The 25878-nt window shown below is 46.9% G+C and overlaps 1 protein-coding gene across 1 annotated transcript; it reads left to right on the top strand.

Moving 5' to 3' along the window:
- Positions 1-1137: 1137 nt before the first annotated feature.
- On the top strand, positions 1138-13897 carry Eaf1 (ELL associated factor 1). The gene is made up of 6 exons (XM_051141579.1): positions 1138-1513; positions 4070-4164; positions 6582-6718; positions 9027-9226; positions 11337-11570; positions 13775-13897. The coding sequence occupies exons 1-6, from the start codon at positions 1153-1155 to the stop codon at positions 13819-13821; spliced, it is 1074 nt and encodes a 357-aa protein (XP_050997536.1). The 5' UTR covers positions 1138-1152; the 3' UTR covers positions 13822-13897.
- Positions 13898-25878: the final 11981 nt, after the last annotated feature.

Below are 25878 nucleotides of genomic sequence, written 5' to 3' on the forward strand. Positions count from 1 at the left end.
TTTCCTCTGGTTCATTTTCCCCAGGGGTCTTTCAAGCCCGCAAGGCTACTTAGAAAAAAAAAAAGATTCTGGTTAGTGTTTCTCTATCAGCAGTCTGCCCCACCCCCTCCTGTTTATCTGAACCAGGGTCTAATTCTGTAAAGCTGTCCTTGAATTCCGTGTGGAAGAAGCCCAGGCTGTCCCCTGGATGTACAGCCTCCTGCCTCAGTCTCTCAAAATGCCGTGATTGTGGTTGTACTTGCCTCAGAGGGCTAGAACGTTCTTTAGAACTTCTGGAGTTTGGGTTCTAAAATAGTCCAAGACTCTGGGGAAGAGGTTCCTGAAGGGCTCTTTCAGGCGCTGGGGTCAATTCACCAAACACTCCCCAGATGCTGACTCTACCCACCATTCTGCCGGGAGTGGGAGAGGTCATAAAGGCCCAGACAGTCTCTACTGCAGTGAGCTCACTACACGCCGGGACCAGAGCTCTCACGTGCGGGACCCCGATTCGAACCAGATGAGTCAAGTATTACAAGAAATAGGTTTAGTAAGGCCAAAGGGACGCGGCGTCCACGAACTGACTGAGAAAAGGTGAGAAGAAAATTCACATCAACGTTCGGCGCCGGTGGAAAACGTGGCTTCAAACCAACAGCAATGACCTCCCTGACTGAAAGCCGGTAGACGACTGCCAGACGAAAGAGGGAATCAGGGTGCGTTTAGGACCATGTTTTGGGAGGTGTGATGGATATAATCCGGAGAGGCCGGAGTTCCTGACCGCACCCACAAACGGAAGGGAAGAGTCGCCGGCCCGCCAAGAACTAAGACCCTCACACCGCAACCATGGAAGTAGGGGGAAGGGCCGAGTGACGGGTGGCTGAGGTCCCGAGATCCGTCATCTCTCTCAGGATACACTAGGTCACAAGGGTCTCAGGCATGTCGAGGGCCATTCATACCAACGCTCAGACTCGCGTTCACTCGGTTCCCCACGCTCTGGGCTCCCGGCCATCAGCTCACAGGGTCACCAGCAACGGATAGGTCAAGGAAGGCACTCACCTGTCAGTCAAGCCCAGGGATCGGGGATAGAATCTTCTGGCTGAGGTGTAAACCTCCCGAGGCTAAACCAGATACAGCCCAGGACTGTCCATCCCAGTTCTCCCGGGGAACTCTCTCTCGATGGCACTGCCCCCGCTATTTCCTTTGGGGAACAGGAAGTCCCTCCCCGATACCGGAAGTGCAGTGGCCTTACTTCCTCAGACTCTCCCCAAGCGCGGAGTTGACTGGTTTCCGGCCCCCGGTGGGCGCGGACTTGGCTCAGAGCGCGCTCCACAGCAGCGTCCCCGGAGCGCGGTCCAGCCGGCCGCTGGCGCGGGTATCCGGGAGTGCGGCCGCGCGAGGAGAGCGCCGATCCAGGTGCCGGACAAGTGCAAGGCCATGAACGGCACGGCGAACCCGCTGCTGGACCGCGAGGAGCACTGCCTGCGGCTGGGGGAGAGCTTCGAGAAACGGCCGCGGGCCTCTTTCCACACTATTCGCTGTGAGTGAGTCCTCCCCGCGCTTCACTTCGCCCTCTCTGGCCGCCACGTGCCAGCCCAGACTCCCCCCTCCTGTCTAACCTCGGCTCTCCAGAGCGTCACCTAACTTCTCTCTCCCCCCGATCCTCGGGGACTTCGACCGGTTCTTTATTTTCCGATTGCTCCTACCAGACTAAACCTCTGGTTGCTGCCAACCAACTGGTCCTCGGTTTCAAATACCATTTCAGAAGGTCGCGCGGGCCCTTTATTTCAAATCCCCCCTTCCCGGTCCTTAAGCCAAACTTTACTCCTTTGGAACGAGGTCCTCGTCCCCTCCTCTTTGTCGGGTTGTTCCGTAGGGGCTCTTGCCCTGGGAAAGGCTTCCCGTTTTCTTTCCTTGCTTTCCTTTCCCCTTGCTCTTGATCTCCACAGCCGGGGGTGGGGGGTGGGGGTCTGTATTCTTTGTGGCACCCGTAAGGTTTTCTTTTCCTCTCTCTGTGCTTCTTTGGACTGTTTTTTGATGATGTTGCCGCTGTTTGAGACGGTGTCTTTCTCTCGGCTGAGCTGGCTTAGAACTCACTATATATTTTGAGGCCAGCCCTGGGTATGCTGCAGTCCCCCCCTGCCTCAGCCTGGGCGGTGCTGAAATGGTGAGCCCGACGCACCATACCTAGCTGCCATTAGTGTCTTTCGGTCACCTACACCACCTTGACTACTGGGTGAAGAATAAAATTAGAGTTTGCGAATCTGGCATAAGTTAAATGTCTGAGGAAACGTCTGAGGAAAGGAAGACAGCAGCATAGGGAATGTGCAAATAGTCATTATGTTGCGCCCTTTTTCTACATGATTATAGACTCCAGGGGTGCCTCCACTGTGTGTCCTGAGTTAAGATTTGGCTGACTGCGCACGTCCCTCTGTGATTCACAGGCTTCTGGTTTCCGGCAGCATTAAATTGGTTAAGACTTGCTTTGTCATAGGAGCTAATAGACGTGACTCAACACATAAGAAGGGGGTGTGTTAGATATTAAAGTTCCATCTTCCCGTGGCCGCTTGTGCTGTGCCCGTGCTTCCCACTGACAGCGCATGCAGCTGTTTCAAAGAGATGGTCCCGGGGAAACAGTAAGACTATCACCTCCTGAGTTGAGGTGTCTTCCCCCCCTCCCCGCCCCCGCGCCCCCTACACTGAAGGGCTGTGAATGTTTAAATGAGGTCCTGCACGTGTGCACTTGGCCTACAGGTGTGTGTTAATATGAAAAACGGCCGTTTGTAAGGTATAAGTATAATTTGCAAGAATCAGCAGGGTAACTTCTGGAGTTGACCAGTTTCTGAACATATCCAGAAGGTGGGTTTTTTTTTTTTTTTTTTTTTTCCCTTCCAAAATGGAAGAACTTGATGTGTCAGGTTCTATTTTTGAACATTTCTGTGCCAAAAAAAAAAAAAAAAAAAAAAAAAGTCAACTTCATGGGGCCTATGGTTTTTCATGTAGGATTTATAGGCAAGAATGTTTGCACTGTTGCTTTTATAGACACAGTTCTTACTATGGATGGTCAAATGCTAGCTGTTATCTGTCACTTGAAAGAAGGGACTATCTTGCACTAACACAAGGGTGTCTGATTCCAGCTCCCTGAACAAAAATGATAGCGTGGTTGTGGGCAGCCCGCGCAGAGGGCTTCCTGAGTTGGGAACCATCCACTCGGGCTAGGCCGTGTGGGACACATTGAGCTAGTCTCCCTGCTTTTGCGTATGAAGTTTTCTGTGATGACGTCTTTCCGAGTTTTAAATGATGGGGTGGGGAGTTGGCTCAGTTTGTCAAGTACTTGCTATGAAAGTTTGAGGATCTGAGTTGGATTCCTGGAACCCACATAAAAGTGTGACAGTGTGTGATAAACAGTTGCAATCCCCAGGGCTGGGGATATTGAGACCGAAGGATCACTGGGGACTCACTGGCCAGTTGGCTTCGCTTAGTCAGTGAGCTCCAGGCCAGTGAGAGACCCTGTGTCAAAAAACAAGGCAAGCAATGCCGAAGAGAAGCTATCTAAAGTTGCTCTCTAGAGGTACCTGCAGATATGTGCACCCGTGTTCACACGTACCCATGCACATACAGGAACACACAAACACATGTGAAAGACTCCCAAATTATTTTTATGGTTTTTTTGTTTGCTTGCTTGTTTGTTTGATTGGTTGGTTGTCTTTTTTTTTTTTTTTTTTTTTTTTTTGGTGTGTTTTTTCGAGACAGGGTTCCTCTGTGTAGCCTTGGCTGTCCTGGACTCACTTTGTAGACCAGGCTGGTCTTGAACTCACATCGATCTACCTTGCCTCTGCCTCCCGAGTCCGCCTAAAACGGTTTTTATTTGTAATAAAAATTTTAATTCTGTCTGGGTGTGGTGGTGCACACCTTTAATCCCAACACTTGGGAGGCAGGTGTTTCTCTGTGAGTTCGAGGCCAGCCTGGTCTACCGAGCAAGTCCAGGACAGCCAGGACCAAAAAAAAAAATTTTTTTTTTAAATTCTGAAGTTAAAATACCCAGGAGTCCTTATTTTCAGTCACCCAGTGGGAAATATCCGTTGTTTCCTTTTAGATGACTTTAAGCCAGCGTCCATAGATACTTCCTGTGAAGGGGAGCTCCAGGTTGGCAAAGGAGATGAAGTCACAATTACGCTGCCACATATCCCTGTAAGTTGTTCCCATTGTTGTTGGTCTAATGTTACAAACCCTGTGTGTGTTTGTTTGTTTGTGGTTTTGGAGACAGTTTCTCTGTGTAGCCTTGACTGTCTTAGACTCCCTTTGTAGACCAGGCTGGCCTCCAGCTCACAGTGATCCACCTGCCTCTGCCTCCCGAGTGCTGGGGTTAAAGGTGTGTACCACCATGACTGGCCTAAACCCTTGTGTTTTATTTATAGTTCGAATTTCCTTCTGTTTAAATTTGTATTTTATTTATAATTTTAATTTGCCAACATAAGTAAAATAGGAATTTATAGGTTGGGTGGGTAGTTACTCATGTGGCCGGGGCGTGATTTAAGGTAGTCTTTTGCTCTTGTCCCTGAGTGCCCTCTCCCCAGTACACAGCACAGTAGTGAAAGCTGCGTCTGGACAGTGGCTCCTCTGCTCGGCATACATAGATAGCATTTATCCCAAGCAGTTCTGGAGAGGAAGGCCCTATGTGCCCATGTAGCCATAGCAGCTCCTGAATGTAGGACAGCCAGAAAGTAGGCCAGGAGCCAGGGAGACATCTTTATAGGTAGTCAGGGGTCCAGTGCAGGCTGGTGGTCTCAGGCAGGAACACTCAACTAATTTAGGGGTAAAGAACTCAGTTCAAAGTTGTACCAAAGACTTGGAAGAAAAGACTTTGTAAAGCTCTCTTTGGGGCAGCGCTTTGGGTCTGGGGCTGAAGCTCTGTGGTAGAGGGCTTGCTTCGCATGTGTGAGGCTCTAGGGTCAGTCCCAGTACAGCCAAAGGGTGAACAGAAAGGAAACCTCGAGTTTGCCTTAACAATACTGGGGAGATGGCTGAGGGAATAAAGTGCCCAAACAGGACTGGAGTTCGGGTGCCGTAGAACCCATGTGAAAAGCTGATCAGGCATGGCGGCTGCCCGTGATCCCACATTTACAGAGGCAAGGACAGGGTATCCCTGGGGCAAGATGGCTAGATAGACTCCGTTGGGTTCTTCAAAAGACCCTGCCTCAATAAAAACAAGTGGAGAGTGATTGAGGAAGGTGCCTGGTGTCAGCGTTGGGCCTCCAGGTGCATGTATACACACATGCACCTGCGCACACATCTGCTCACACATAGGGGACAGTCATAAATGCATGCACCGCATAACGCACGCATATAAAACAAACCAAAAGTTAAAACAGAAGAGGTCTTTAGTACATTTCATAGTTCTATGAAATTACACAGAAAGTTCAATGTAACTGGTGACAGAATGAAGTCTATGCAGCAAGACCTGGAAACTTTGAGCTGAGGCAAAAACAGTCTGTTCGTTCAAACTCCTGTTTTATTGCATGTTGCCCATGGCAGATTACATCATCTCCCATTGGATCTTAGTTTCCCAAATGAAAAATCAAAGGGGTAGGTAAATGGTCCCTAAGCTCCCTTTCTAACCTAAATTTTTACTGTGCAAATAAGGGGTTGAAGAGCCAAGCAGTTTTGTTGTTGTTTGTTGCTGTTGTTTTCTTTTTTAATTCTGAGCAACAATTAAATCCTATATTTGACATCTTAAATCAATATCCAGTGTACTAGCCCATTACTAAGCTCTCAGAATTAACTTTAAACCAAACAAGTACATTTCTTGCTTTTGTGCAGCTTAGGGTCTAGAATTTAAATACAGGAATATATAGTAAGTATTGACCACGATGCCTTCCTATAACCCCAGCATTTGAGGGTGGAAGCAGAGTGATTGAGAGTACTGGGCCAGCCTGGGCTACATGAGACCCTGTCTCAGAACCAAACCAGAGTAAACATTTATTGTGGAAAGCCAGAGAGAAGAGTTCTTTGAACTTTGCAGAAGGCCAGTTAAAGCCCCAAGGCAGGAACTAGAGCTTCTTGCTTTCTAAAGCCCACAGAGCCCAGAGAAGGTTGGTAGAGCCAGGGGGCTGAGGAAAGGTGCCGGCCCAAGGGCAGCATGGGAGCTGTTGAAAGGCTTGGGTGGATGACTAGCAAGAGGTAGTTTTACTCACCAGGCTGATGGGCCACACTTGGTCATTTGCCTGAGGGGAGGCCCTGCGGTCTTCAATTGCAAAGACATACAAAGCTCTTTCGGTAGCCTAACCAGTTCTAGTGGTGGCTCTGTGCGGGGTGGGGGAAGTTAATTGTTCTCAGTTCGTGCATTATTATTCTGTGAACCGCTTCCCCACACCCTTAAAAATGTGCCTAGTAATTAAAATTTTTATGCTGAATTTCTTGATTGCCTAAAACCAGATGCTTGCCATGCTATAACTGCTCCTTTCCTTTTGTCTGGAAAGCCAGAGGAGTTAAGACAGATCAGTCATTTGTTCTTTTTGAGTGGCTCTCATGAAGGGTTGGATAAGGCAGTGTCCTGTGTAAAGATGGGCTGTTCATAACTGGTGTGTTTATACTTTTGTGGCAAACAGGGGTCCACACCACCGATGACGGTGTTCAAAGGGAACAAACGGCCTTATCAGAAGGACTGTGTGCTCATTATCAATCATGACACTGGAGAGTATGTGCTGGAGAAGCTCAGCAGCAGCATTCAGGTCAAGAAGACCAGGTACGGCAGACTTCCATGTCCTCCCTTCCTTTTGCACTGTGGGGATCAAAACCAGGATCTCGCGGGGACTGGCAGGAGCTCGCTCTCCTGAAGGATATCCTTGAATGTCCCTAACTTGTGGCATTTAGTCCAGTTTTATAAAGGTGTGAGCATCTGCTTGCTCACCAGGTTCCATCAGTAAATGTTAGCCACTGCTGTCACAGACACATCAATAATAAAATGTACATTTTCCTCACATGCAGTAAAAAGAAAGAATGCTTTTAAGAACTAAAACGTGAAGTCATTGGGGGGGAAAACAAAGTACTTAAAATTGAGCCAATTTTGTCAGTCTCATAATTGCTCTTATACTACTAGTAGGGGACTCTATTTATGACATATATGTTGACTTAAATTACAATATAATAATTGCATAACTTTATTAGAGTAAACTAGTGCTTGTAAATTAGGATATACTTGAGGTGATTGTACTATCAAAATAAAGCCTTGCCAACTGAGTATAGTGGGTTATACCTGTAAGCCCAACATTTGAGTGTTTTGGGGCAATAGGTTCAGAGTTCAAGGCCATCTGCAGCTGCATAGTGGGTTTGAAGCTAGTCTGAGTTACATGAGCCCCTGTCTCAAAACAAAACCAACAGTCTTGCAAGGTTGCTCAGTGGGTCAAGGTGTTTGCCACCAAGTCTGACCACTTGAGTTCAGTCTACAGGACCCACATGGTAGAAGCCACAGCATAAATAAAAATATAATTTTAAAAACTTAGAAATAATTAAAAAAAAATTAGAATGTTTTCTAATTTTTTAAATAGTGAGCTTTCTTAATAGTTTATTCAACATTATAGTTTATTTGAGAGTCAATTCATTATATAAATACACTGCAATACAGTAATCATTGTAAGACTAAGGGTCTTGTGTGGAGGGCACTAGGCATCGGCCCAGAGCTGTGCACATGGTAGGCGAGTGCTCTTACATAACCTGAACGAAATCACAAGTCCACTAACTGAGCTTTAAGAGACTTTTAAGACTTGGTGTCTGCCTCCATTTTTCCTTTTTCACTCATTCCACTAGAAAAGGAAACAGCTCCCGTCTATCGAAATTATCTGCTGGGTGTTTCTTTACCAGCAGTTTTAGGAAGGTGCTACTCTGTGAGGCAGGGGATGAGACTGGGGATTACAGAAAGTGACATTTGCCTAATTCGACTGCTAGAGCTGAGACGCCAGGCTAGGCGAAGGGCCCCCAGTGCCTGCTCCTGTCCTGCCCTTTGTTCTTTGAATCAAGGCCTACACTGAAGCTGCTGTTCCTGGGACCCTGGCAGTGCTCTGCTCCCTCCCTACTCTGTGGCTTGAGGACCAGCAGCATACCTCTTGGGTACTTATTATGCTTGCAAACTCTCAAGACCTACTAGTCAGAACCTGCAAGACCTCCAGGGGATTTGTGCAGATGCTGAAGTGAAAAGCACTAGGCTGGTTCCTAATTTAGTTTATTCAGAAGCTTGTATATTTATTATTATAAGTTTATATTGAATTTAAGTCATTGTGTGAATTTTTTTCTTTTCTTTTCTTTTTTTTTTTGGTTGGTTTTTCGAGACCGGGTTTCTCTGTGTAGCCTTGGTTGTCCTGGACTCCCTTTGTCGATCAGGCTAGCCTCAAACTCACATCGATCTGCCTGCCTTTGCATCCTGAAGCTGGGATTAAAGGCGTGCACACCATGCCCAATGCATAGTGTGATATTTTCTTGTAAACGTTTAATGTTGGCACACATTGAACACTGTATTTTATCTCCTTGCTGAGCTTATATTGGATGTAGCATATTGTGGGGTTTTTTTGTTTGTTTGTTTGTTTGGGCTTTGGTTTTTTGAGACAGGGTTTCTCTGTATAGCCTTGGCTATCCTGCATTCTGTAGACCAGGCTGGCCTTGAACTCAAAACGATCCTCCTGCCTCTGCCTCCAGAGTGCTGGGTGTGTGCCACCATGCCCTGCATGGATGTAACACATTGTAATATCAGGTCTTACAAGGCTGAGGCCAAAGGATCTTGAATTCTAGGCTGAGGCTGTCCTGAAAACATAGCCTGACCCTGACTCAGGAAAAAAGTGAGCTCCTTGGAAGCAGAGGGCCAGTTCATTGACTGCATCACTGATGCATAGTGCAGTCCTGGGATGCAGTGACGCATGCATGTTAAGTGCGCTCTCATGGTGAGACTACAAAGATAAGATTTTGCAGTCACCTGGAAAGAACATCGGCTCTGCAGACTCTGCCCGTGTGCTTGCTCACCTTGAGAAATACTATTTTGCCTCTTGATTTAATGTCTCTTTCAGAGCTGAGGGGAGCAGTAAAATCCAAGCCCGAATGGAACAGCAGCCCACTCGACCCCCACAGCCATCACAGCCATCACAGCCACCCCCTCCACCACCACCCATGCCGTTCCGAGCACCGACGAAGCCTCCAGCTGGACCCAAAACTTCTCCCTTGAAGGATAACCCCTCACCTGAGCCCCAGCTGGATGACATCAAAAGAGGTAGGGGGCCAGCGCTGGGCTGGCGCACGGGGTGGGGCCAGGTGTGAACTCTGCACGACCTCACAGCCACGTCACCGAGTTCTCCCCTGGACGTCATTTGACAGGAGTGAGGCCAGGAATGGTTACTTGGGTGTGATTGTCTTGGCAGCTGCTTCTGAAGCTTAGGGTTTAAATCAGCCAGAGCTTCACGGGGCTTCAAGACTCACAGAAAGAATAGTCTAGGTGTGCTGCTTCTGAGCACATCTACTAATGTAAGTGTTTTATTAAAGGGAACTCCTAAAATGCCAGGGTTAGATCTCCTTGCTGTGCCAAAGTGAGTAATTCTGACAGGGCTGGAGGCTAGTGGCATGGGACCTGGCCCAGAAAGACTTAAAGGACGGGCTTGCTTGGGCCTTTCCTTTGCAGACTTGAGACAAGTGTACCGTGGCTTTTGCTTCACACAGTAGAGGGATCTGGTCCTCCACACTCTCAGCATTATGGGTGTAAGCATCGTTCATTTCACGGGTGTATGTTTGTGGAACAGATGCAGTCCCTCATAGCAGAAAACGGGAGGAATTGAAGGCAGGTTCCTGGGAGTGTGCCTTTCTAACCCTGTAGAAATGCTGCCTTTTCACAGTCACCCTGAGCTTTGAACAGTGCTGCAGCTCTTGACTATTTCCCTCTCTGATTCTAGAAAGCTGTTGTGGAAGTGTCCACTGTAGTGTAAGAACAATTAGGCCAAGAGTGGCCAGTTGTTGCCAGCTGTGCTTAAAGCTGTAGCCGTGTAAGGCTATGGTGGGATTTGGACAGGAAACGCTATGTCTGTCTTGATGAGCCCTGCGTGTATTCAGGAACATTGGAGTGGTTAGGGAAAGCGTGATTTGGTTTAGTCTTTTTCCCGCCTCCACTCTACATCCACGAAGAATGCAGATCCTGACAAGCATGGCCATGATCAAATGTGTAAGAGTCAAATGAGGGGACGGTGCCTCACCGTTTGCCCTCCTTTGCCAGGGTCTTTCTTACAGGCTTCTCTGGGAGTCAGACAGGACTCAGGCAGACTCAGGATGTCCAGGCTTCTTTTTTCATAATGGCTTAGAAAATCCATTGACATGAACTCACCTGCTCTTCAGCAGCTGTGATGTTTAAGTGTTGTCACCTTGACAGGATCTGCAGTCCCCAGGGACAGCCCTCTGGGCACTCTGAGAGGCGCTCCTCAGCCTCTGGGCATGGCTTTGAGGGATTGCCTAGGTTAGGTTGAGGTTAGGAAGATCCACACAAGTGTGCAGCACCATTCCCTGGCTTTGGGTCTCTGGCCAGATGAAAAGGAGGAAGTGGGCCAGCGCAGGCTTCAGTCACTCTTTGCTCTTGACTGTGATGCCCCTGCCTCTGTGACTTACCTTATAGGCTGTACCTGGAGCTGTGAGCCAGAATAACTCCTTGCCCAAGTTGCTTCTGTCAGAGATTTCTTTTATTTTTATTTCTATTTTTTATTTTATTTTATTTCGGTTTTTCGAGACAGGGTCTCTCTATGTAGCCCTGTCTGTCCTGGACTCACTTTGTAGATCAGGCTGGCCTCGAACTCACAGCGATCCGCCTATCTCTCCTTCCTGAGTGCTGGGGTTAAAGGCGTGTGCCACCATGCTCAGCTCCTGTCAGAGTTTTTAATTACAGCAACAGAAAGATAAACAGAAGGATCTAAAATAATCCTAGACTTCCAATTGGTAGACAGATGGTTTCCTATCCTTTTCTCTTGTTTTTTGTTTTTTTAACAATTACATTTGTTTGCTTGTCTGTACAAGGTCTCACTCTGTAGCCCTGGTCTTGAATCAAGATCTTCCTAACTCCTCGGCCCAACTGCTGAGGTGATGGCACACACCACACCCAGATCAGAGCCTTTATTTAAGGAAGTCATAACCCTGGTGTGCTTCTTAGTGGAAGAGGCCTTCTGAAACAGGTCTGCCTTTTGTTTATTTTGGTTAATTCAGTAATCCCATCAGCCCTGGAAACAGAATAGGCGTTCTTGCTGGTTCAGGGCTTCAGTGTGCCTCCTTGGGAAGCAAGGAGGATTGAAATCCCTCGCTGCAGTCGGTTTGTAGGAGCTGCCTCTCATCTCAGAGCCGTGTCATTGCAGAGCTGAGGGCTGAGGTGGAAATTATCGAGCAGATGAGCAGCAGCAGTGGGAGCAGCTCCTCTGACTCTGAGAGCTCCTCCGGAAGTGATGACGACAGCTCCAGCAGTGGAGGCGAGGACAATGGCCCAGCTTCTCCTGCACAGCCTTCACACCAGCCGCCCTACAACAGCAGGCCTGCAGTGGCCAATGGAACCAGCCGGCCCCAGGGAAGCTCTCAGCTCATGAACACACTCAGTAAGTGTATCCTCCTCTGGTGCTGAGACACAGGGGGCCATAAGCAGAACCAATAAACTACAGGCATTTAGGGTACAGGAGAGGGTGCTGACAAGGACAACCTGGGGAGGCCCAGATCTTTCTTTTTCCCTTTACTTATGGCTGTGATTTCGGAGTACTTAAACTTGTGTAGACGCTTTGGTTTCCCAGGTTTAAGACATGGCCTGCCTACATTGCCTACCTCCTGGCCTTTAAAAGTTCACCTGTTACCTCTATTTGGACACCTAGCCTTTGGCAAGAGAAAAGGAGGAATGTTGTCATGTTTGGGGAGCTTTTCCTACAGTTGAAGAAAACAGGAAAGCCAGAATAAAGTTGGCTCTGTTTCAGAGGGGGGCAATCCCTCTCTTCTTCTCTGTGTCTCCCTCCCTCTCTCAGGCGTTATTAATCTCAGCACTATGGCATCCCAGGCTGGATAGTGTCTTCCTGCAGGGCTGTACAGGGCCTTGGTGGGTGTTAGGACCATGCCTGACTTCCACCCTCTTATGCACTGCTGTTTCTTCCACCCACCCACCGAATGCACCTCAGCATTCTGCCCTAGTGTGCCCTATCAGCTGGGTAAGTTGAGGTCCAGAAAGGAAATCTGTCCTCACACAGTCAGAAAAGGAAGTCCTTGCAGGTGGGGCTGGGTCCTCTGAAAGGGTTCCAGGGACAGAGAAGCTGGGCTAGAAGTTAGAAATACTGGATGTTTACTTTCATCCATCTGGTATCAGCTCAGTTTTGTTGTTGTTGTTTTTAATACACATTTCTGTTATGTGTATTCTAAAACCTGACTAGTTTAAACTTGAGATTTAAAGTAATATCGGCATCCTGGTCTGAGGTGGGCAGAGGTGAGCCCAGATTAGCACGCTGCAGGTATGAGCAGCCCTCGGCTGCTGCAATGGGAGCCTCTTCCTTAGCTCTTTTGCTGTGTGGGGTGGGAAGTAGGACCAGGCCAGCCTTGGATTTGTGGTCTTCCTGCCTCGCCTCCTTGGTATAGAATTTATAGGCAAGAACCACCAAACCTGGCTCTACTTAGCTTTTTCTAAAAACAACTTAATGAAACTGGGTAGATAGCTTAGGGCTTAAAAGCACTTGTTCTTGCAGTGGCCTGTGTTCAATTCCTAATACATACATGGCAGCTCACAACCACCCACAACTCCAGATCCAGGGGCTCCAACATCCTCTTCTGACCTCCAAGGGTACCAGGCACTCACATGGTGGTGTACAGACATGCATGCAAGCCAAACACTCATATACATAAAATAAAATAATTTAATTATAAATCAACTTAATATGAACATGGCTGCCAAATGCTGTATGCTATTTATATTTTCTTGCAATTTATTAATATTTAAATTGTCTTGCTGCTCCTCTTCAGCACTAATAAGCAGTACCAAATTGTGTTTGCATGTGCTAAAAATAGTGTTCCTTTCAGGGGCTGGAGAGATGGCTCAGTGGTTAAGAGCACTGCCTGCTCTTCCAAAGGACCCGGGTTCAATTCCCAGCACCTACATGGCAGCTCACAACTGTCTGTAACTCCAAGATCTGACACCCTCACACCAACACCCATAAGTTAAAAAATTAAATAAATAAAAAACATTTTTAAAAAAATAGTGTTCCTTTCGAAATATTGACTGCACCAGCCTTTTCCATGACCCAGTTCCACCAATCTCCTGTTTAATATATTGGATTAACAAAGTTTTTTTTGGGTTTTATTTGTTTTTAAATTTTTAAATTAGGTTTATATTTGTGTGTGTGTGTGTGTGTGTGTGTGTGTGTGTGTGTGTGTGTGTGTGTGTTTGCCTGCTTATATGTGTCACACCACATGAATTTGATACCTAAGGAGTCAGAAAGGGCATCGGTTCCTTTGGGACTGGAGTTACAGATGGTTGTGAGCCACCGTGTGGGCGCTCGGAATCAAACCTGGTCCTCTACAAGAGCAGCAAGTGCTCTTAACCTTTGAACCGTCTCTCTGGCCCTGATTAGCAGCCTTGTACTATAATGTGATAGCTGAGCAGCCAGCCAAAGAATTTTAAGATAGTCTTGATGTTTTGAGTGAAGGCAAAATATAAGCATATTAAAATGCAGTGAGCTACACGGTGTTGGAGAGGGAAGTGTAGAAGGCAGAGGAGCCAAGGAAGTCATCAGCGGTTGTTCTTTCAGCTTGATGTTGTTTTCTTTCCTAGGAAATGACCTGCAGTTAAGTGAGTCTGGCAGTGACAGTGATGACTAGCACCTGCCTTTTGAAATCTGCTTTCTGGTACGCAAACATTGCTGCAAGACCCAGTTACTTCTGCCGGGACGCTGTGCCACAGGAGGATGCTGCCGATCCAAGCCTGTAGGAGGAGTTGAGGCCTGGAAGAACTCACATACTCAGTTTTTAACTTGGTGGTGGTGGGAGATTTTCTTATGTAATTCTTGAATAAGCTCTTGTTTCAGAGTAGATCTATAGGAGAACTAACAGAATTCTGGTTTATTTAGTTAACACTATTAATGAAAAACAGATCAATGTCCCCTGGTCTAGGTGACTCAAAGCCCATGTCTTCACCAGGCCAGCAATTGAGCAGCCCTCAGTGTGGCCGGGGAGTCTCTACCAGTGTAATAACAGTCTCTGAGAGGTGTGGGAAGGGGATCCTCAAACTGTGTCATAGAAATATGTTAAGACCACTTTACATCCTTGACACAAAGTGGTCAGGAAGTTTTGTGTGACCCAGTTTGACAAGGCCGTAGAAGAGTCTCGGCAGAGTCTTTGGGTCAGTTGGGGGTGAGGGGTAGGGTGGAGATCCAATAGTTAGCCCAGCACAGCTGGGAAAAGGAAGCGTGCAGCAGAGCACGCCAGTCACCTGTCCCTGGGGCAAGCTTGCTCACCACTTCCTCTTTTGAGTTACACTTGCTGCTGTCAGAATCTTCTGCACAGGACTTTCTATTGGATTCCAAATGACAAAAAGAGCGACGCTGGCATTCAACTTGGATTCAGACCCAGGCAGTTCCTGTGTATGCGAGGCAGAGTAAGCAGATAGAGCAGCGCCAGCCACCACGCTGACACATCCTCAGCTCATCTGAGGCTTTTGGTTTCCTGTGGATCCATCCCTAGGATGTTGTTCGTTCTGTGGATGATAGCAGAGGGTAGGAATCATAGAGGAATGTAATGAAGCGACCTCTGAGCAGAGTGAGCAGCAGCCAGCTTCCACAGATGGGAGGCCAGATAGGAGTTCTGCAGTACGGAACGTTCTCCCGAAGCTCACTTTATGCTTTTGTGCCTGACTCTGTCTGATTGGTATTTTTATAGAGGACAATCAGATTGCCTTTTGCAGTGTGCCGTTTCCAAATGACTGTTGTTGCTGGAAACTGGTCACTAGTCAGTGCTCCACACTGAGGAAGTGTGTGGTGACTTGTATGTTGCTGCCCATCTCTGCAGTCTGAATGAATATATCCTAGGAAATTCTATCTTCGCTTTAAGATATTAATAATGCTTTTCTTTCTTTGGGTTCCTCCACTCACATACCCCCTTTCCTCCTGAGCTAGTGGAGGAAGGTGGTCTGGACCTAGGAAGGAAGTGGATGGTCCATGGTAGGGGCTTAGGTTAGAGTCCACTATGTGATTCACACAGAGATTGAAGTGAGTGAGCTGAGGTGGGGGAGATGCTCAGTGGATCAGTGGCAGATGGGAACTTGTTTGTGGAAAACTGATAATTGCTTTATAATTCTTTGGTAATGACAGCTCAGGGAAGGTGAAGGTTATGATTGGGTGACTTGACTTGTCACTTGGATGTGGGAATTGAATTGTTTTACTGCTCTTAACCTGTTCAAACTGGGGCAGGTTCCAGGAACTTGAACTAAAAATGTCTGTTTAAGTCTCCCCTTGCCCTGCTTTTCTCCAAACACTTTGGTTTGTGTAGACAGACCTGTGGTGCTGGCTTGCTGGTCAGTGGCAGTTTCTATAGGAAGTGCTTGCATGTGGCGTGGGGCCCTCTGAGCCTCAGACCACCCTGTTACCTGGCCGACCCAGCACCACTGTCATTCTTCAGTAGGCTCCAGTGTCTTCTCTCCACACAAATCCCTGGGTCGTTCTATCCTGCCCCCCAGCAGAGGAAGAAAGATATCTTTAGAAATGCAGAATGGAGCCTCCCGGATGGCTTCTCAGGGGTAGCCTTGTGCCAACCAAAGGACTTCCTTCCTGTCTCTGTGCCTTTGCTGTCCCCTCGTCTTCGCCTACTCTAAACCTCTCTCCAGAGCTCCTCAGACATCATTTTTACACACTCTTCATTTATTTCAACCTATGGGTATGGCCTGGTACACGTGCAAACTGCCTTTCTCCTCCCTGGTCTCTGGTTGGTATTAGTGCCTCAGAAGCCGGGGCTGTCATCACGGAACTAGAGATGCAGGTGCTCCTTGCTTGGTTGAGGAAGAAACTTAGCCAGCCAGTGAAGGACTGTGCATAGACACAGGGGACCGTGGCAGGCATTGAGACAAAGCTGAGAATACCCATGCAAGTCTCTACTGAATTTTCAGTTTACCTTGTATTTACTCTATGCAATGTTGGCCACTTAGGTGAGGTGGAAAGACTCATTCTACACAGATGCCATGGCAATCCTTTGAAAACCATTGGGAAAACGCAATACAGACAAACTAGAGATTTGTAATAATGCCACTGGTTAGTTCATTTCTGTAGCAGAGTAACGCTCTCTGTGGGTGGACTGCTGCAGTACTAGGGAAACTTGAAAATTCCAAAGTCCTTCCTTCCCTTTTGTGAGTCTGCTTTAGTGTGTGTGTGTGTGTGTGTGTGTGTGTGTGTGTGTGTGTGTGTGTTATTTATTGCATTATTTTGAAAGAGAATTATTTGTTTGTTGTATAGATATGTATTGAGAACAGCCAAACTGGATCTTTCCACTTGGCAAGGAACACAGACTTTCTGACACTCAGGCCTTACCTGGTAGCTTGGAAGACCAACTCAAACGTTAGGAGATGTGTGTCTTTGTTTTCTGTTTTTTCAGTCTTAGGTTCCTTGTCTCCTTTAATATTTAAAATCTTGTGCCTAAAAATTTATTTTGCTTAATTCTGATGTAGACATGCATGTTTACATTTATATAAAATATTTGCTGTGTAGTTTCAAGATGAATATATTTAAATAAAAATGAAGGTCAGCAATATATTTAATGTCTCGGGGGTTTTTTGTTTGTTTTTTGTTTTTTACTGAAAATCTGTGTAAAATAGGGTTCTTTAAGAATCTTTTATGATTAAGTCTAATGGATTAACTTGATTCCTTTTCACTTTTGTGTCATGAAGTTCACCTCAGCTTTAAGAAGATCTAGCAGTCAAAACTAAATGAATTATGATTTTAAAAAGATATGAGGTGCAGAGAACTAGAGAGATGGCTTGGCCATTGTGAGCTCTGACTGCTCTTCCATGGGAACTGGGCTTGATTCTGAGCGTGGCAGCTAACAGTTATCTGTAACTCTAGAACCATAGGATCAATACTTCCTTGTGGTCTTGGTGTGCACTGTGTGCACATGATGCACACTCATGTGTACATGGAAGCAAAACACTCACAGCAAAAAAGAGGAAGTTCAGGGTGGAGAAAAGTGGCAGCCAGCTAAGAGCTTCTTGGTAGTCAGTCTCTTCCCCTATGTACATCAAATTGAGTAACACCAAAGTGTCTTCACAGGATGAGAAAATGAGAAGATCCCATCGTACCTGCAGTTATTGTACCAGAACAAGACCCATCAATGTGGGAGGGGAAGAGTTGCTCACAGCAGCTCTCCCTCAACTCCAGGCAGGCCTGGAGGAAGGCACTTCCCTCTTAAGAGAGTGAAATGCACTAAGTCCATGCTGTAGACTTGAAACCTGCCCCAGTGCTCCTGCATCCCTGCGAAACCCTGACACTTAATGGCTAGACTAATACCTGCAGAATAAACATCTAAAACTAGGTTAGGTCAGGCATCAGAAGGAACCCCTATCGCAGCCTGTGGGCCTCGGCCCCTTTGGGAGTCGAACAACCCATTCATAGGGGTCGCCTAAGACCATCAGAAAAGAAATTTAATGTTCATAACAGTAGCAGAATTACAGTTATGAAGTAGCAATGAAAATAATGTTATGATTAGGGGTTACAGAATCAGGAAGGTGAGAACCATGCTCTACAGAAGCAGCAGCAGAGTCGGGGCAGGACTGACTTCACTCTGGGGAGCAGGGCACCACAGCACAGGGCTTCATCTCAGAGCCCAGTGTCAGGCCAACCATGGAGCAGAAAGCACTGTGCAGAAGTCAAGCCCACCGCCTCAAGACCTGCTTGGGCATGAGGTGTGTTCCTGGGCACCCTCAGTATTGGTTCCAGCTTTATCAGCCCTTGAGTGGAAAAACCTGCTCTTTCCCAAGATGTCACAGTCATGACTAGATTCAGATTGCTACCAGCTTTCTGAGCTTTTCCACCATCTGTTCCTAGCCCTGGCTGTCCTCAATGCTCCTTAATTGTTGCTGTCTCTCCACATATTTTCTCCCACAACCCCCTCTCTCCTGCCCCTCCCCATTTGATCCTCCCATTCCAGCACCCCCTTCCATCCATATCTCCTTGTGTTGTCCTCGATTTACTTTGTAGCTCCAGACTGGCCTGGAACTCACAGAGATCTGGCTGCCACTGCACCCAGCTCATACCTATTTTATTTCCCCTTAACAAAATCTACCTGACCCTCTAGTCGGTTACACTATACTCTGTGGATTATAGCTTAGTTATCACTGATTTCACAGCTAATATCCATATTTAAGCTAATACATACCATATTTGTTTTTCTGGGTCTGGGATACCCCCTCACTCAGAATGATTTTTTTTTTTCTAGTTCCAGCCATTTGCCTGCAGATTCATGATACCATTTTAAAAAATGGTTCAGGAATACTCCATTGTGTAAATGTACCGCATTTTCTTTATCCATTCTTCTATTGAGGGATGTCTAGACTGCTTCCGATATCTGTCTATTCTAAATAGGGGGGCAATGAGCATGGTTGAGCAAGGGCCTCCGTGGTAGGATGAGGCATGCCTTGGGTATATACCCAAGAATGATACAGCTGGATCTTGAGGTAGATTAATTCACATCTTCCTGAGGAGCCACCACACTAACTGCCAGAGGGTCAAGTTACCCTGCACTAGATGATTCAATGGTGTCATAATTCATACTTTGTTATCTACACACTTGGTTACCCTTTGGATGTACTCTGAAAGACCCTAACAAGCACCTCACTTTACCTCACTTGGGACCAATCAGGTCAAAGGTTAGCTGATAACGGTTAGCCAAAATGTGTTACGGCCCTCACCTTGTCCTTTACATTTGGTTTTTCCATAAAAGGACTGCCCCGACAGCAGGCCGATGTCCCAGTCAGGCTCCTGAGTGCTTTCTGTGTCCCTTATTGCAATCAGCTCAGAAAAGGCTTTTAGGAAACCATCGCTATCTCACTGAGATGGGAGTTTGAGTGGGTTGTGTGGCAATTCTTCTACTACAACATGTTTTTGCTAGTGACTATGACAAAGAAAATCTTAAGGAAAAATAGATTGTTTAGCAGATGTTTTTGCTGTCGGCTCTGATGTAGAAAATCTTAGGGAACAACTCGAAGTTAAGAAAAGTACAGACTATGGACTTTTGGAGGTTGGTGAGCAAAGACAATAGTCCAGCATGCCACTGGCTGGAGTGACTTTTTCAAACTGGGCTGTTGACTGAGATGATTATTGATTTCCATCTCCCTATTTTTTGCCCTCAGCTTCCTGATAAGATTTAATAAAAATTTATTAATGAGTAGATGCACACCTTAAAGTTTTAAAGTAGAAATGGCTGGTTGTTTTTATATAAAAGTTTAGATTGTGATTCTTTAAAGATTTTTTTATAAGATTACCTTTTAAAATAATTGATTCTCTCTTTGTAACTGCAAACTACAGCCTGCCAGTAAAGAGAAACTAGCTGAGAAATTACCTTGTTTGCTCGTACTTTGTTAATATATAACAAAATTGCTTAGTTATAAATGTATGTGGGTTCATGGGAGTAACTTGTTTTTCATGTTTGTTTTTCACACATAATACATATGAGCATGTGAAAGTATTGGGGAATGGGCTGGATAGAGGGCTCAGTGGTTAAGAGCACCACCTGCTCTTCCAGAGGTCCTGAGTTCAATTCCCAGCAACCACATGGTGGCTCATAACCACCTTTAATGTAATCTGATGCCCTCTTCTGCAGATAAAGCACTCATATGCAATAAATAAAATAAATCTTAAAAAAAAAAACGGAAAATATTTGAGGACATAAATATGTTTATCTTAATTTAAACACTAACACAAATTCCAGGCAAGGTAGTATACTACTGATTCCAACACTCAAGAAGTGGAGGCAGGAGCATTAAAAGTTCAAGGCCAGCCAGGCAGTGGTGGTGCACGCCTTTAATCCCAGCACTCGGGAGGCAGAGGCAAGCGGATCACTGTAAGTTCGAGGCCAGCCCGGTCTACAGAGTTAGTCCAGGACAGCCAAGGCTACACAGAGAAACCTTGTCACGAAAAACAAAAACAAAAACAAAACAAAACAAAACAAAAGTTCAAGGCCAGCCTGGGTTACATAGGAATATCCTGTCACAAATAAAAATTGTACATGTATCAAACATTACATGCTGCTCCATTAAAATGTGTAACATATTTTTTATCCATTAAAAACTGTAACTGGCAAAGAATAAAAGTCCTAGAGTTCAAAACTGACACAAGAGGCTTAGCATTGGACCAGAGAGTTCACCTGGATCCCTAGATATGTCATCCAGCCGCTTTAGCTCACACAGTTCTACTTGGAATGCCTTGCCACACGTATGCACCCGACATACCTGAGACCTCTACCCAACCTCTGTCTTGAGCTTCCAACCTCTCTCTTGGGCTTATGGCTTTGGCTCCCCTGCCAGACTGCTTCTTTCTTATTTTTATTTTATTTTTTTATATATTTTATTTTTCGAGACAAGGTCTCTCTGTGTTAGCCTTGGCTGTCCTGGACTCGCTTTGTAGACCAGGCTGGCCTTGAACTCACAGTGATCCGCCTGCCTCTGCCTCCCGAGCACTGGGATTAAAGGCGTGCGCCACCACACCTACCTATCCTTTATTTCTTTATTCTCTCTGGCGTCTCTAATGGGAAACTCAACAAATTAGGACTGGCTAAAATTCCATGCTCAGAGAGACACTTTGGGAATCTTCTAGTTATTCTGCAGCTGAGACCCTTGTTCTCAGGTGAGCATAGACTTGCACCATTTTGCTGGAAAAGTGACTGTGTACATTATTCACCTAGGGGAGTTTTGTTCTCAGTGAAACTGCTACCTCTGCCATGCTATGCAAGAAGCCATCCCAAAGCTATGCAGCTTAAAACAACAAGCGTATTTTTGGCTCACAAGTTGGCAAGTTAACGATTTAGACTGGGCTTGGCTTGACAGTTCTGAGCTGGTTGGCTCCTTCACAGGCCACGCAGTGTGAGGTTTGGTTCATCTGCCATGGCCTTAGGCAGCTCAGCTGGAGCAGTGACATCCTGGCTCTGTATGCCTTGTCTCCAGAAGCATGGTCCAGGCTGTCAGAGGCAAGGAGCGAGAGCTAGAGAGGCGAGGCAGAGAGACAGCTCAGTGCTGAAGAGCATGTGTTGCTTTTGCGGAGGACCTGGGTTCCAGTCCCAGCATCCAGGGCTGGTTTCTAGCACCCACATGGGCAACTCATAACCATCTGTAAGTGCTGGTCCAGGTGATCTTGACACCTTCTTCTGGCCTCCACAGCACTGGGCACAACAGATGTGATACACTTACACACTTGCAGGAAAAACACTCATACACATAACATAAAAAAAAATTTTTTTTAAGAGTGAGGAAAGCAGGAGATGCTTCATTCACAGTTGCTAACAGTAGGGTTGAGGAAAGACTCCAGCTCATGATGGGAAGAGTTGGAGCCTTATTAAACCTGAGAATCATGAGAGAAACACAAGTTCCACAATTTTGAGCCAAATTTGAAGCAAGCCAGGTCCATGCTGGGGTTCCCAGGAAATGGCCACAAGTCACAAAAGTTTTGCAGAGGCTTAAGAAGGCAGAACCGTGGGGCGACTGTACTCCCCATCTGGTCCAGTCAGGAGCAAGCATATATCCTGGTGCATTTCCTGCCCACGGAGCTCCCTCTCACATCCTGTCAAGCACATCTGGTGCAAACAAACTTGTCCAGGGGAGTGAAAACATGTGGCTTGTTATTTCCCAAGAACCACAGCCCTCGGCATTCCGGGTTATCTGACCTTGGGCAATGGGGCTTGCAGGTCACCTTTGGCTCTTACATTTTCCTCCTTGACTCTATGATGGGTACCTGTTCATATTGGGATCTGATGATACCCAGACAGGAATTGCCATCTAGTTAAGGCATTAAGGATTCAGGAGCAAACAGGAATTAGCATAAACAGAAGGATCAAAGGCCATGCGGTGGCTGCCATCAGAGTACTATCGAGGAGGAGGCTGGGCATGAGAATGGGCACCATGTTGGACTCCAATCATTTATTTTATCTCAGCCTAACCCCCCCCCCTTTTTTTGCAGTGTTTTCTTTGAGTACGGCCAAATTATCTGTAATGGTTCCCAAGTGTTTTGTATGGAAACAATTTCCTCTTAAAGCTATACAATAACCTCTCTGTTTCACACAGAGCAGGTTGAGTGCCCCCATCATACTGTGGAACTGTCCCAGTGAATGACATTACCTGGGCCTACTTTCCTGGTATTCTAATTGGCATTATAGGTAGCCATTTTGTGCCCTATACCAGGGAGTTTTCTTTTGATTTAGTATTCCAGCCTGTTGGAAACGGGGCAATGTACTCTCCTCTGTAACTACTAACAGCTGAAACTAGGACATCATTGTCGGTACCCAGGAAGGCTGGGATGCTAGTCACAGGCCAGGAGGGGAGTCGGTGATGGGGCATTCATCAGAAGCGTCTGGTTCGCTGACCCAGCTGAAGCGACTGGGACAATCACATTGGCTGTTGGTTCACGTCTGCTCTCAGCAGGTTTAGAGCTCAGCGGTTGGCAGTCCATGCTGATTCCTGGATAGTGTCTGCCAGCCAAGTGGAAATCTGCTGAGACACACGTAGACTAGGGACAGAAGTTAAAGTTTAGGAACTTAAAGGAGAATCTTACATTTGGAACTTTCAAGTCCACAGTCCTGGGGAAAGGAGGAGTCCCAAGACCAGGAGAGAGAGAAAGAGAGAGAGAGAGAGAGAGAGAGAGAGAGAGAAGAGGGAAGAGAGAGGAGGGAAGAGGGAAGAGAAGGGAGAGAGAGAGGGGGAGAGGAGGAGGAGGAGGAGAGAGAGAGAGAGAAATCTCATCCTTAGCCATAGATAGATGGGGGGAACTTAAGCTGTACTTATCTGGAGTCCATTTGACCTGTGAGAAGAGGCTCTGATTCTCTGAAGCTTACATGAATTTTTTAGTTTACAAAAAGGTTTAGCTATATTATCATTACCTCTCTTTCTTATCTGCACTAAAATCCACATTGTAGAACAAGCAACTAACAGGTGTCTGTAAGAAATCTTAGTACCCTGAGTGTGGTGGCACAGGCCTTTGATCCCAGCACTTCTGAGGCAGAGGCAGGCGGATCCCTGAGTTGAAGGCCAACCTGGTCTACCAACCGAGTTCTAGAACAGCCAAGGCTACACAGAGTAATAACCCTGTCTGGAAAAACAGACAGACAAACAAACAGGTCTGTCCTGCTTCCTGTTTGCAATAAAACTTACTGACACATCGGAAAACACAGACTCATTCGTACGCACAAAAAGACAAAACTAACCCGACTTCCTTCGGTGTTGTAATTCCTGTGGGCAGGGCTGCAGCTGCCGAGTGCAGTAGCTATCCAGCTACAGAGTCCTCCTGCGTGGGTGGGGTGGGAGGCTCTAAGAGCAGTGGCTGAGAGCCTTGAGTTTCAGTAGCACAGAGCCGTGATGCTGGAGCCGAGCAGCACAGCCGTGCTGCCGTGGGGCCAGCCACAGTGGACTCCTTCAGATGGACTCCGGCCTTTTCTTCCAAGCTGCACACTGAGCTCCAAGTAAGAACAAATGAAGACAGGTACAGACACAAGACAAGACACAGAGCCCAGATGACAACAGAAAACACCAGTCAATGACATCCACAATTGGAGTCCTTCAGAGGTCCCCCAGTCTGACCAAGAGAAATTCTCTTACCAAACAGGAGGTTGCTCTCCCCCCCCCCCTCCTTTTTCTTTTTTAATAGGCTCCCTGCACAACTCAAATGCTGGGAACCCACCAGAGGCCGAGTCTGTGTGAGTCCTCAGCTCCTGGACCGCCTGAGCTTGCCCCCACTCCCACCCTCTGTATTTCCCTCCCTCCTCCGAGTGTCGTGAAATGCTTATGGTTCCCCAGCTGTGTTGTGCTACCTAGACATTGGAACCCTATTGATGGGTGCCCAGGTGTTGGGCCTATCCTAGGTCTTTGGCTTCTGGTCTCACCAGGGTGTCCTTAGGACTCCAAAGCGGGTCAGAAGAGGGGGAAAAAAATGATGGCCTTGACTGAACCCTCAATTAACCAAAAATAACCAGTGGGCCATGGGATATCTCCCATTGCTCTGGATGAAGGATTGTTGGGCATAATCAGACCCTCAATGTCCCCAGATCAGGATCATCCGGAAACAGAGTGCAGAAGCCACCATGGAGGAAAAAAGCAAAAAAGAAAAAGAAAAAAAAAAAAAGCTTGATGTTTTCCTTTCAAGTGTAGCTGCTCACCTGGGTTCAGCAGAATTTGGGTAGTTCATCTTGGGACTGGGGGGTGGGGGTGGGGGGGGGCTCCAAATGTTAAACCTGAGAACGGCAGACAAAAAACCAACTCCACAGTTTTGAGCAAAATTTGAAGCAAGCTTTAATTAAATACTGGCCAGGATGCTGGACTCTGGCCAGGTCCATTCTGGGGTTCCCAGGAAATGGTGGTGAGTCATGTTTTGTAGAGGCCTAAAAAGGCAGAAACCATAGGGCCACCGTATTTTCTATCAGGTCCAATCAGGGACAAGTAAATATCCTGACATATTTTCTGCCTATGTACCTCCTGCCTTTTAACTCTCCAACCCTGGGACAAATGGCTGAGGTGCTTATTTAATGTATCAAAACAGACCTGGCCACCAGGTCCTCTCTGTTACAGGATATGGCTGGCATAACCTCCCCCACCCCCACCCTAAACCTCTCCCCACAAGGGGCTGGGCTGCCCTATCCCCCCTCCCCCAGCTGCCTTTCCTTATATAATCCAGCCATTTTGGTGACTTGTCTTTTTGGGGCCTCCTGGCTGCTGCACCTGGTTTCAGAGTCATGACTCCCCCAGATGTGTCTGCCTCTGGCTATGCTCTCCCTTTTATCTACAATAAACGTTCTCCTCCACCATACCTCGGAGCAGTCGTGCCCCTCCCCCCTTTTTACTTTTTTTCACTCACCATCTACATCTAACGAAACATATCCAATGCAAACAAACCTGTCTAGGGGAGTGAAAACATGTGGCTTGTTTTCTCCGAAACCCCTCCCCCACCCCCGATCCAGCATTCCAGGGAGTCATCTATCCTTGGGCAAGTGGGGCTCACAGGTTAAGTTTGGCTCTCATAACCTATTTTTGGAAAGAGTGCAGGCGTGGAGAGGATTGTTGAAAGGATCAGACCACCATGGCTACAGACGCTATTTCTCCGCCGTGATTGAAAAATAGAGGGTAACGCGTCTCCGAGGACTCTGGGGCTCTGGTGCTGTGTGTATGGCTCTCCGATAAAAAAAATTCCAGTAGAAGCAAAGACTAGTTTCTATTTCTGATTCCTGCAGAGGGCACCAAATGCAAGCCAGCAGCTTCTGTTGGCTGTTGCTTCGCGCATGCGCACCAACACACCTTCACGCTGTAGTTTGCTTCCTTTCCCGCTTCCGTTCTAAAAACAACCTGAGGCAGGAAGTGAATTGTTTGACTTATGGGTTACAGTCCATCCTGCCAGGACAGGGACTCAAGGCAGGAGTTTGAGGGAGTGGCCATGGAGGAACACTGCCTGCTCCCTCTGGCTGCCGAGGCCCAGCTGCCCAGGAGTAGCACCACCTACAGTGGCCTGGGCCCTCCCGTACCAGTTAGCAATTAAAAAAAAAAATGTCCCACAGACATTCCCACAGGCCAATCTGACAGACGCAATTCCTAAACTGAGGGTCCCTTTTTCCAGGTGTGTCAGGTTGACAAGTGAAACTGCAATATCTTCCTTACTCCTAACATTCCAGATTCCAGTTACCGTAACAAACCACCCAACACTCAGTAGA

Source organism: Acomys russatus, chromosome 3, assembly GCF_903995435.1.
Source record: "Acomys russatus chromosome 3, mAcoRus1.1, whole genome shotgun sequence".
NCBI lineage: Eukaryota > Metazoa > Chordata > Mammalia > Rodentia > Muridae > Acomys > Acomys russatus.

Excerpts from the sequence above, each read along its gene's own strand:
- Eaf1 (XM_051141579.1), top strand. The coding sequence starts at position 1,153 with ATGGCACTGCCCCCGCTATTTCCTTTGGGGAACAGGAAGTCCCTCCCC. Across the intron at positions 6,719-9,026 it reads ATTCAGGTCAAGAAGACCAG|AGCTGAGGGGAGCAGTAAAA; the intron begins GTACGGCAGACT and ends TGTCTCTTTCAG. Across the intron at positions 9,227-11,336 it reads GCTGGATGACATCAAAAGAG|AGCTGAGGGCTGAGGTGGAA; the intron begins GTAGGGGGCCAG and ends GTGTCATTGCAG.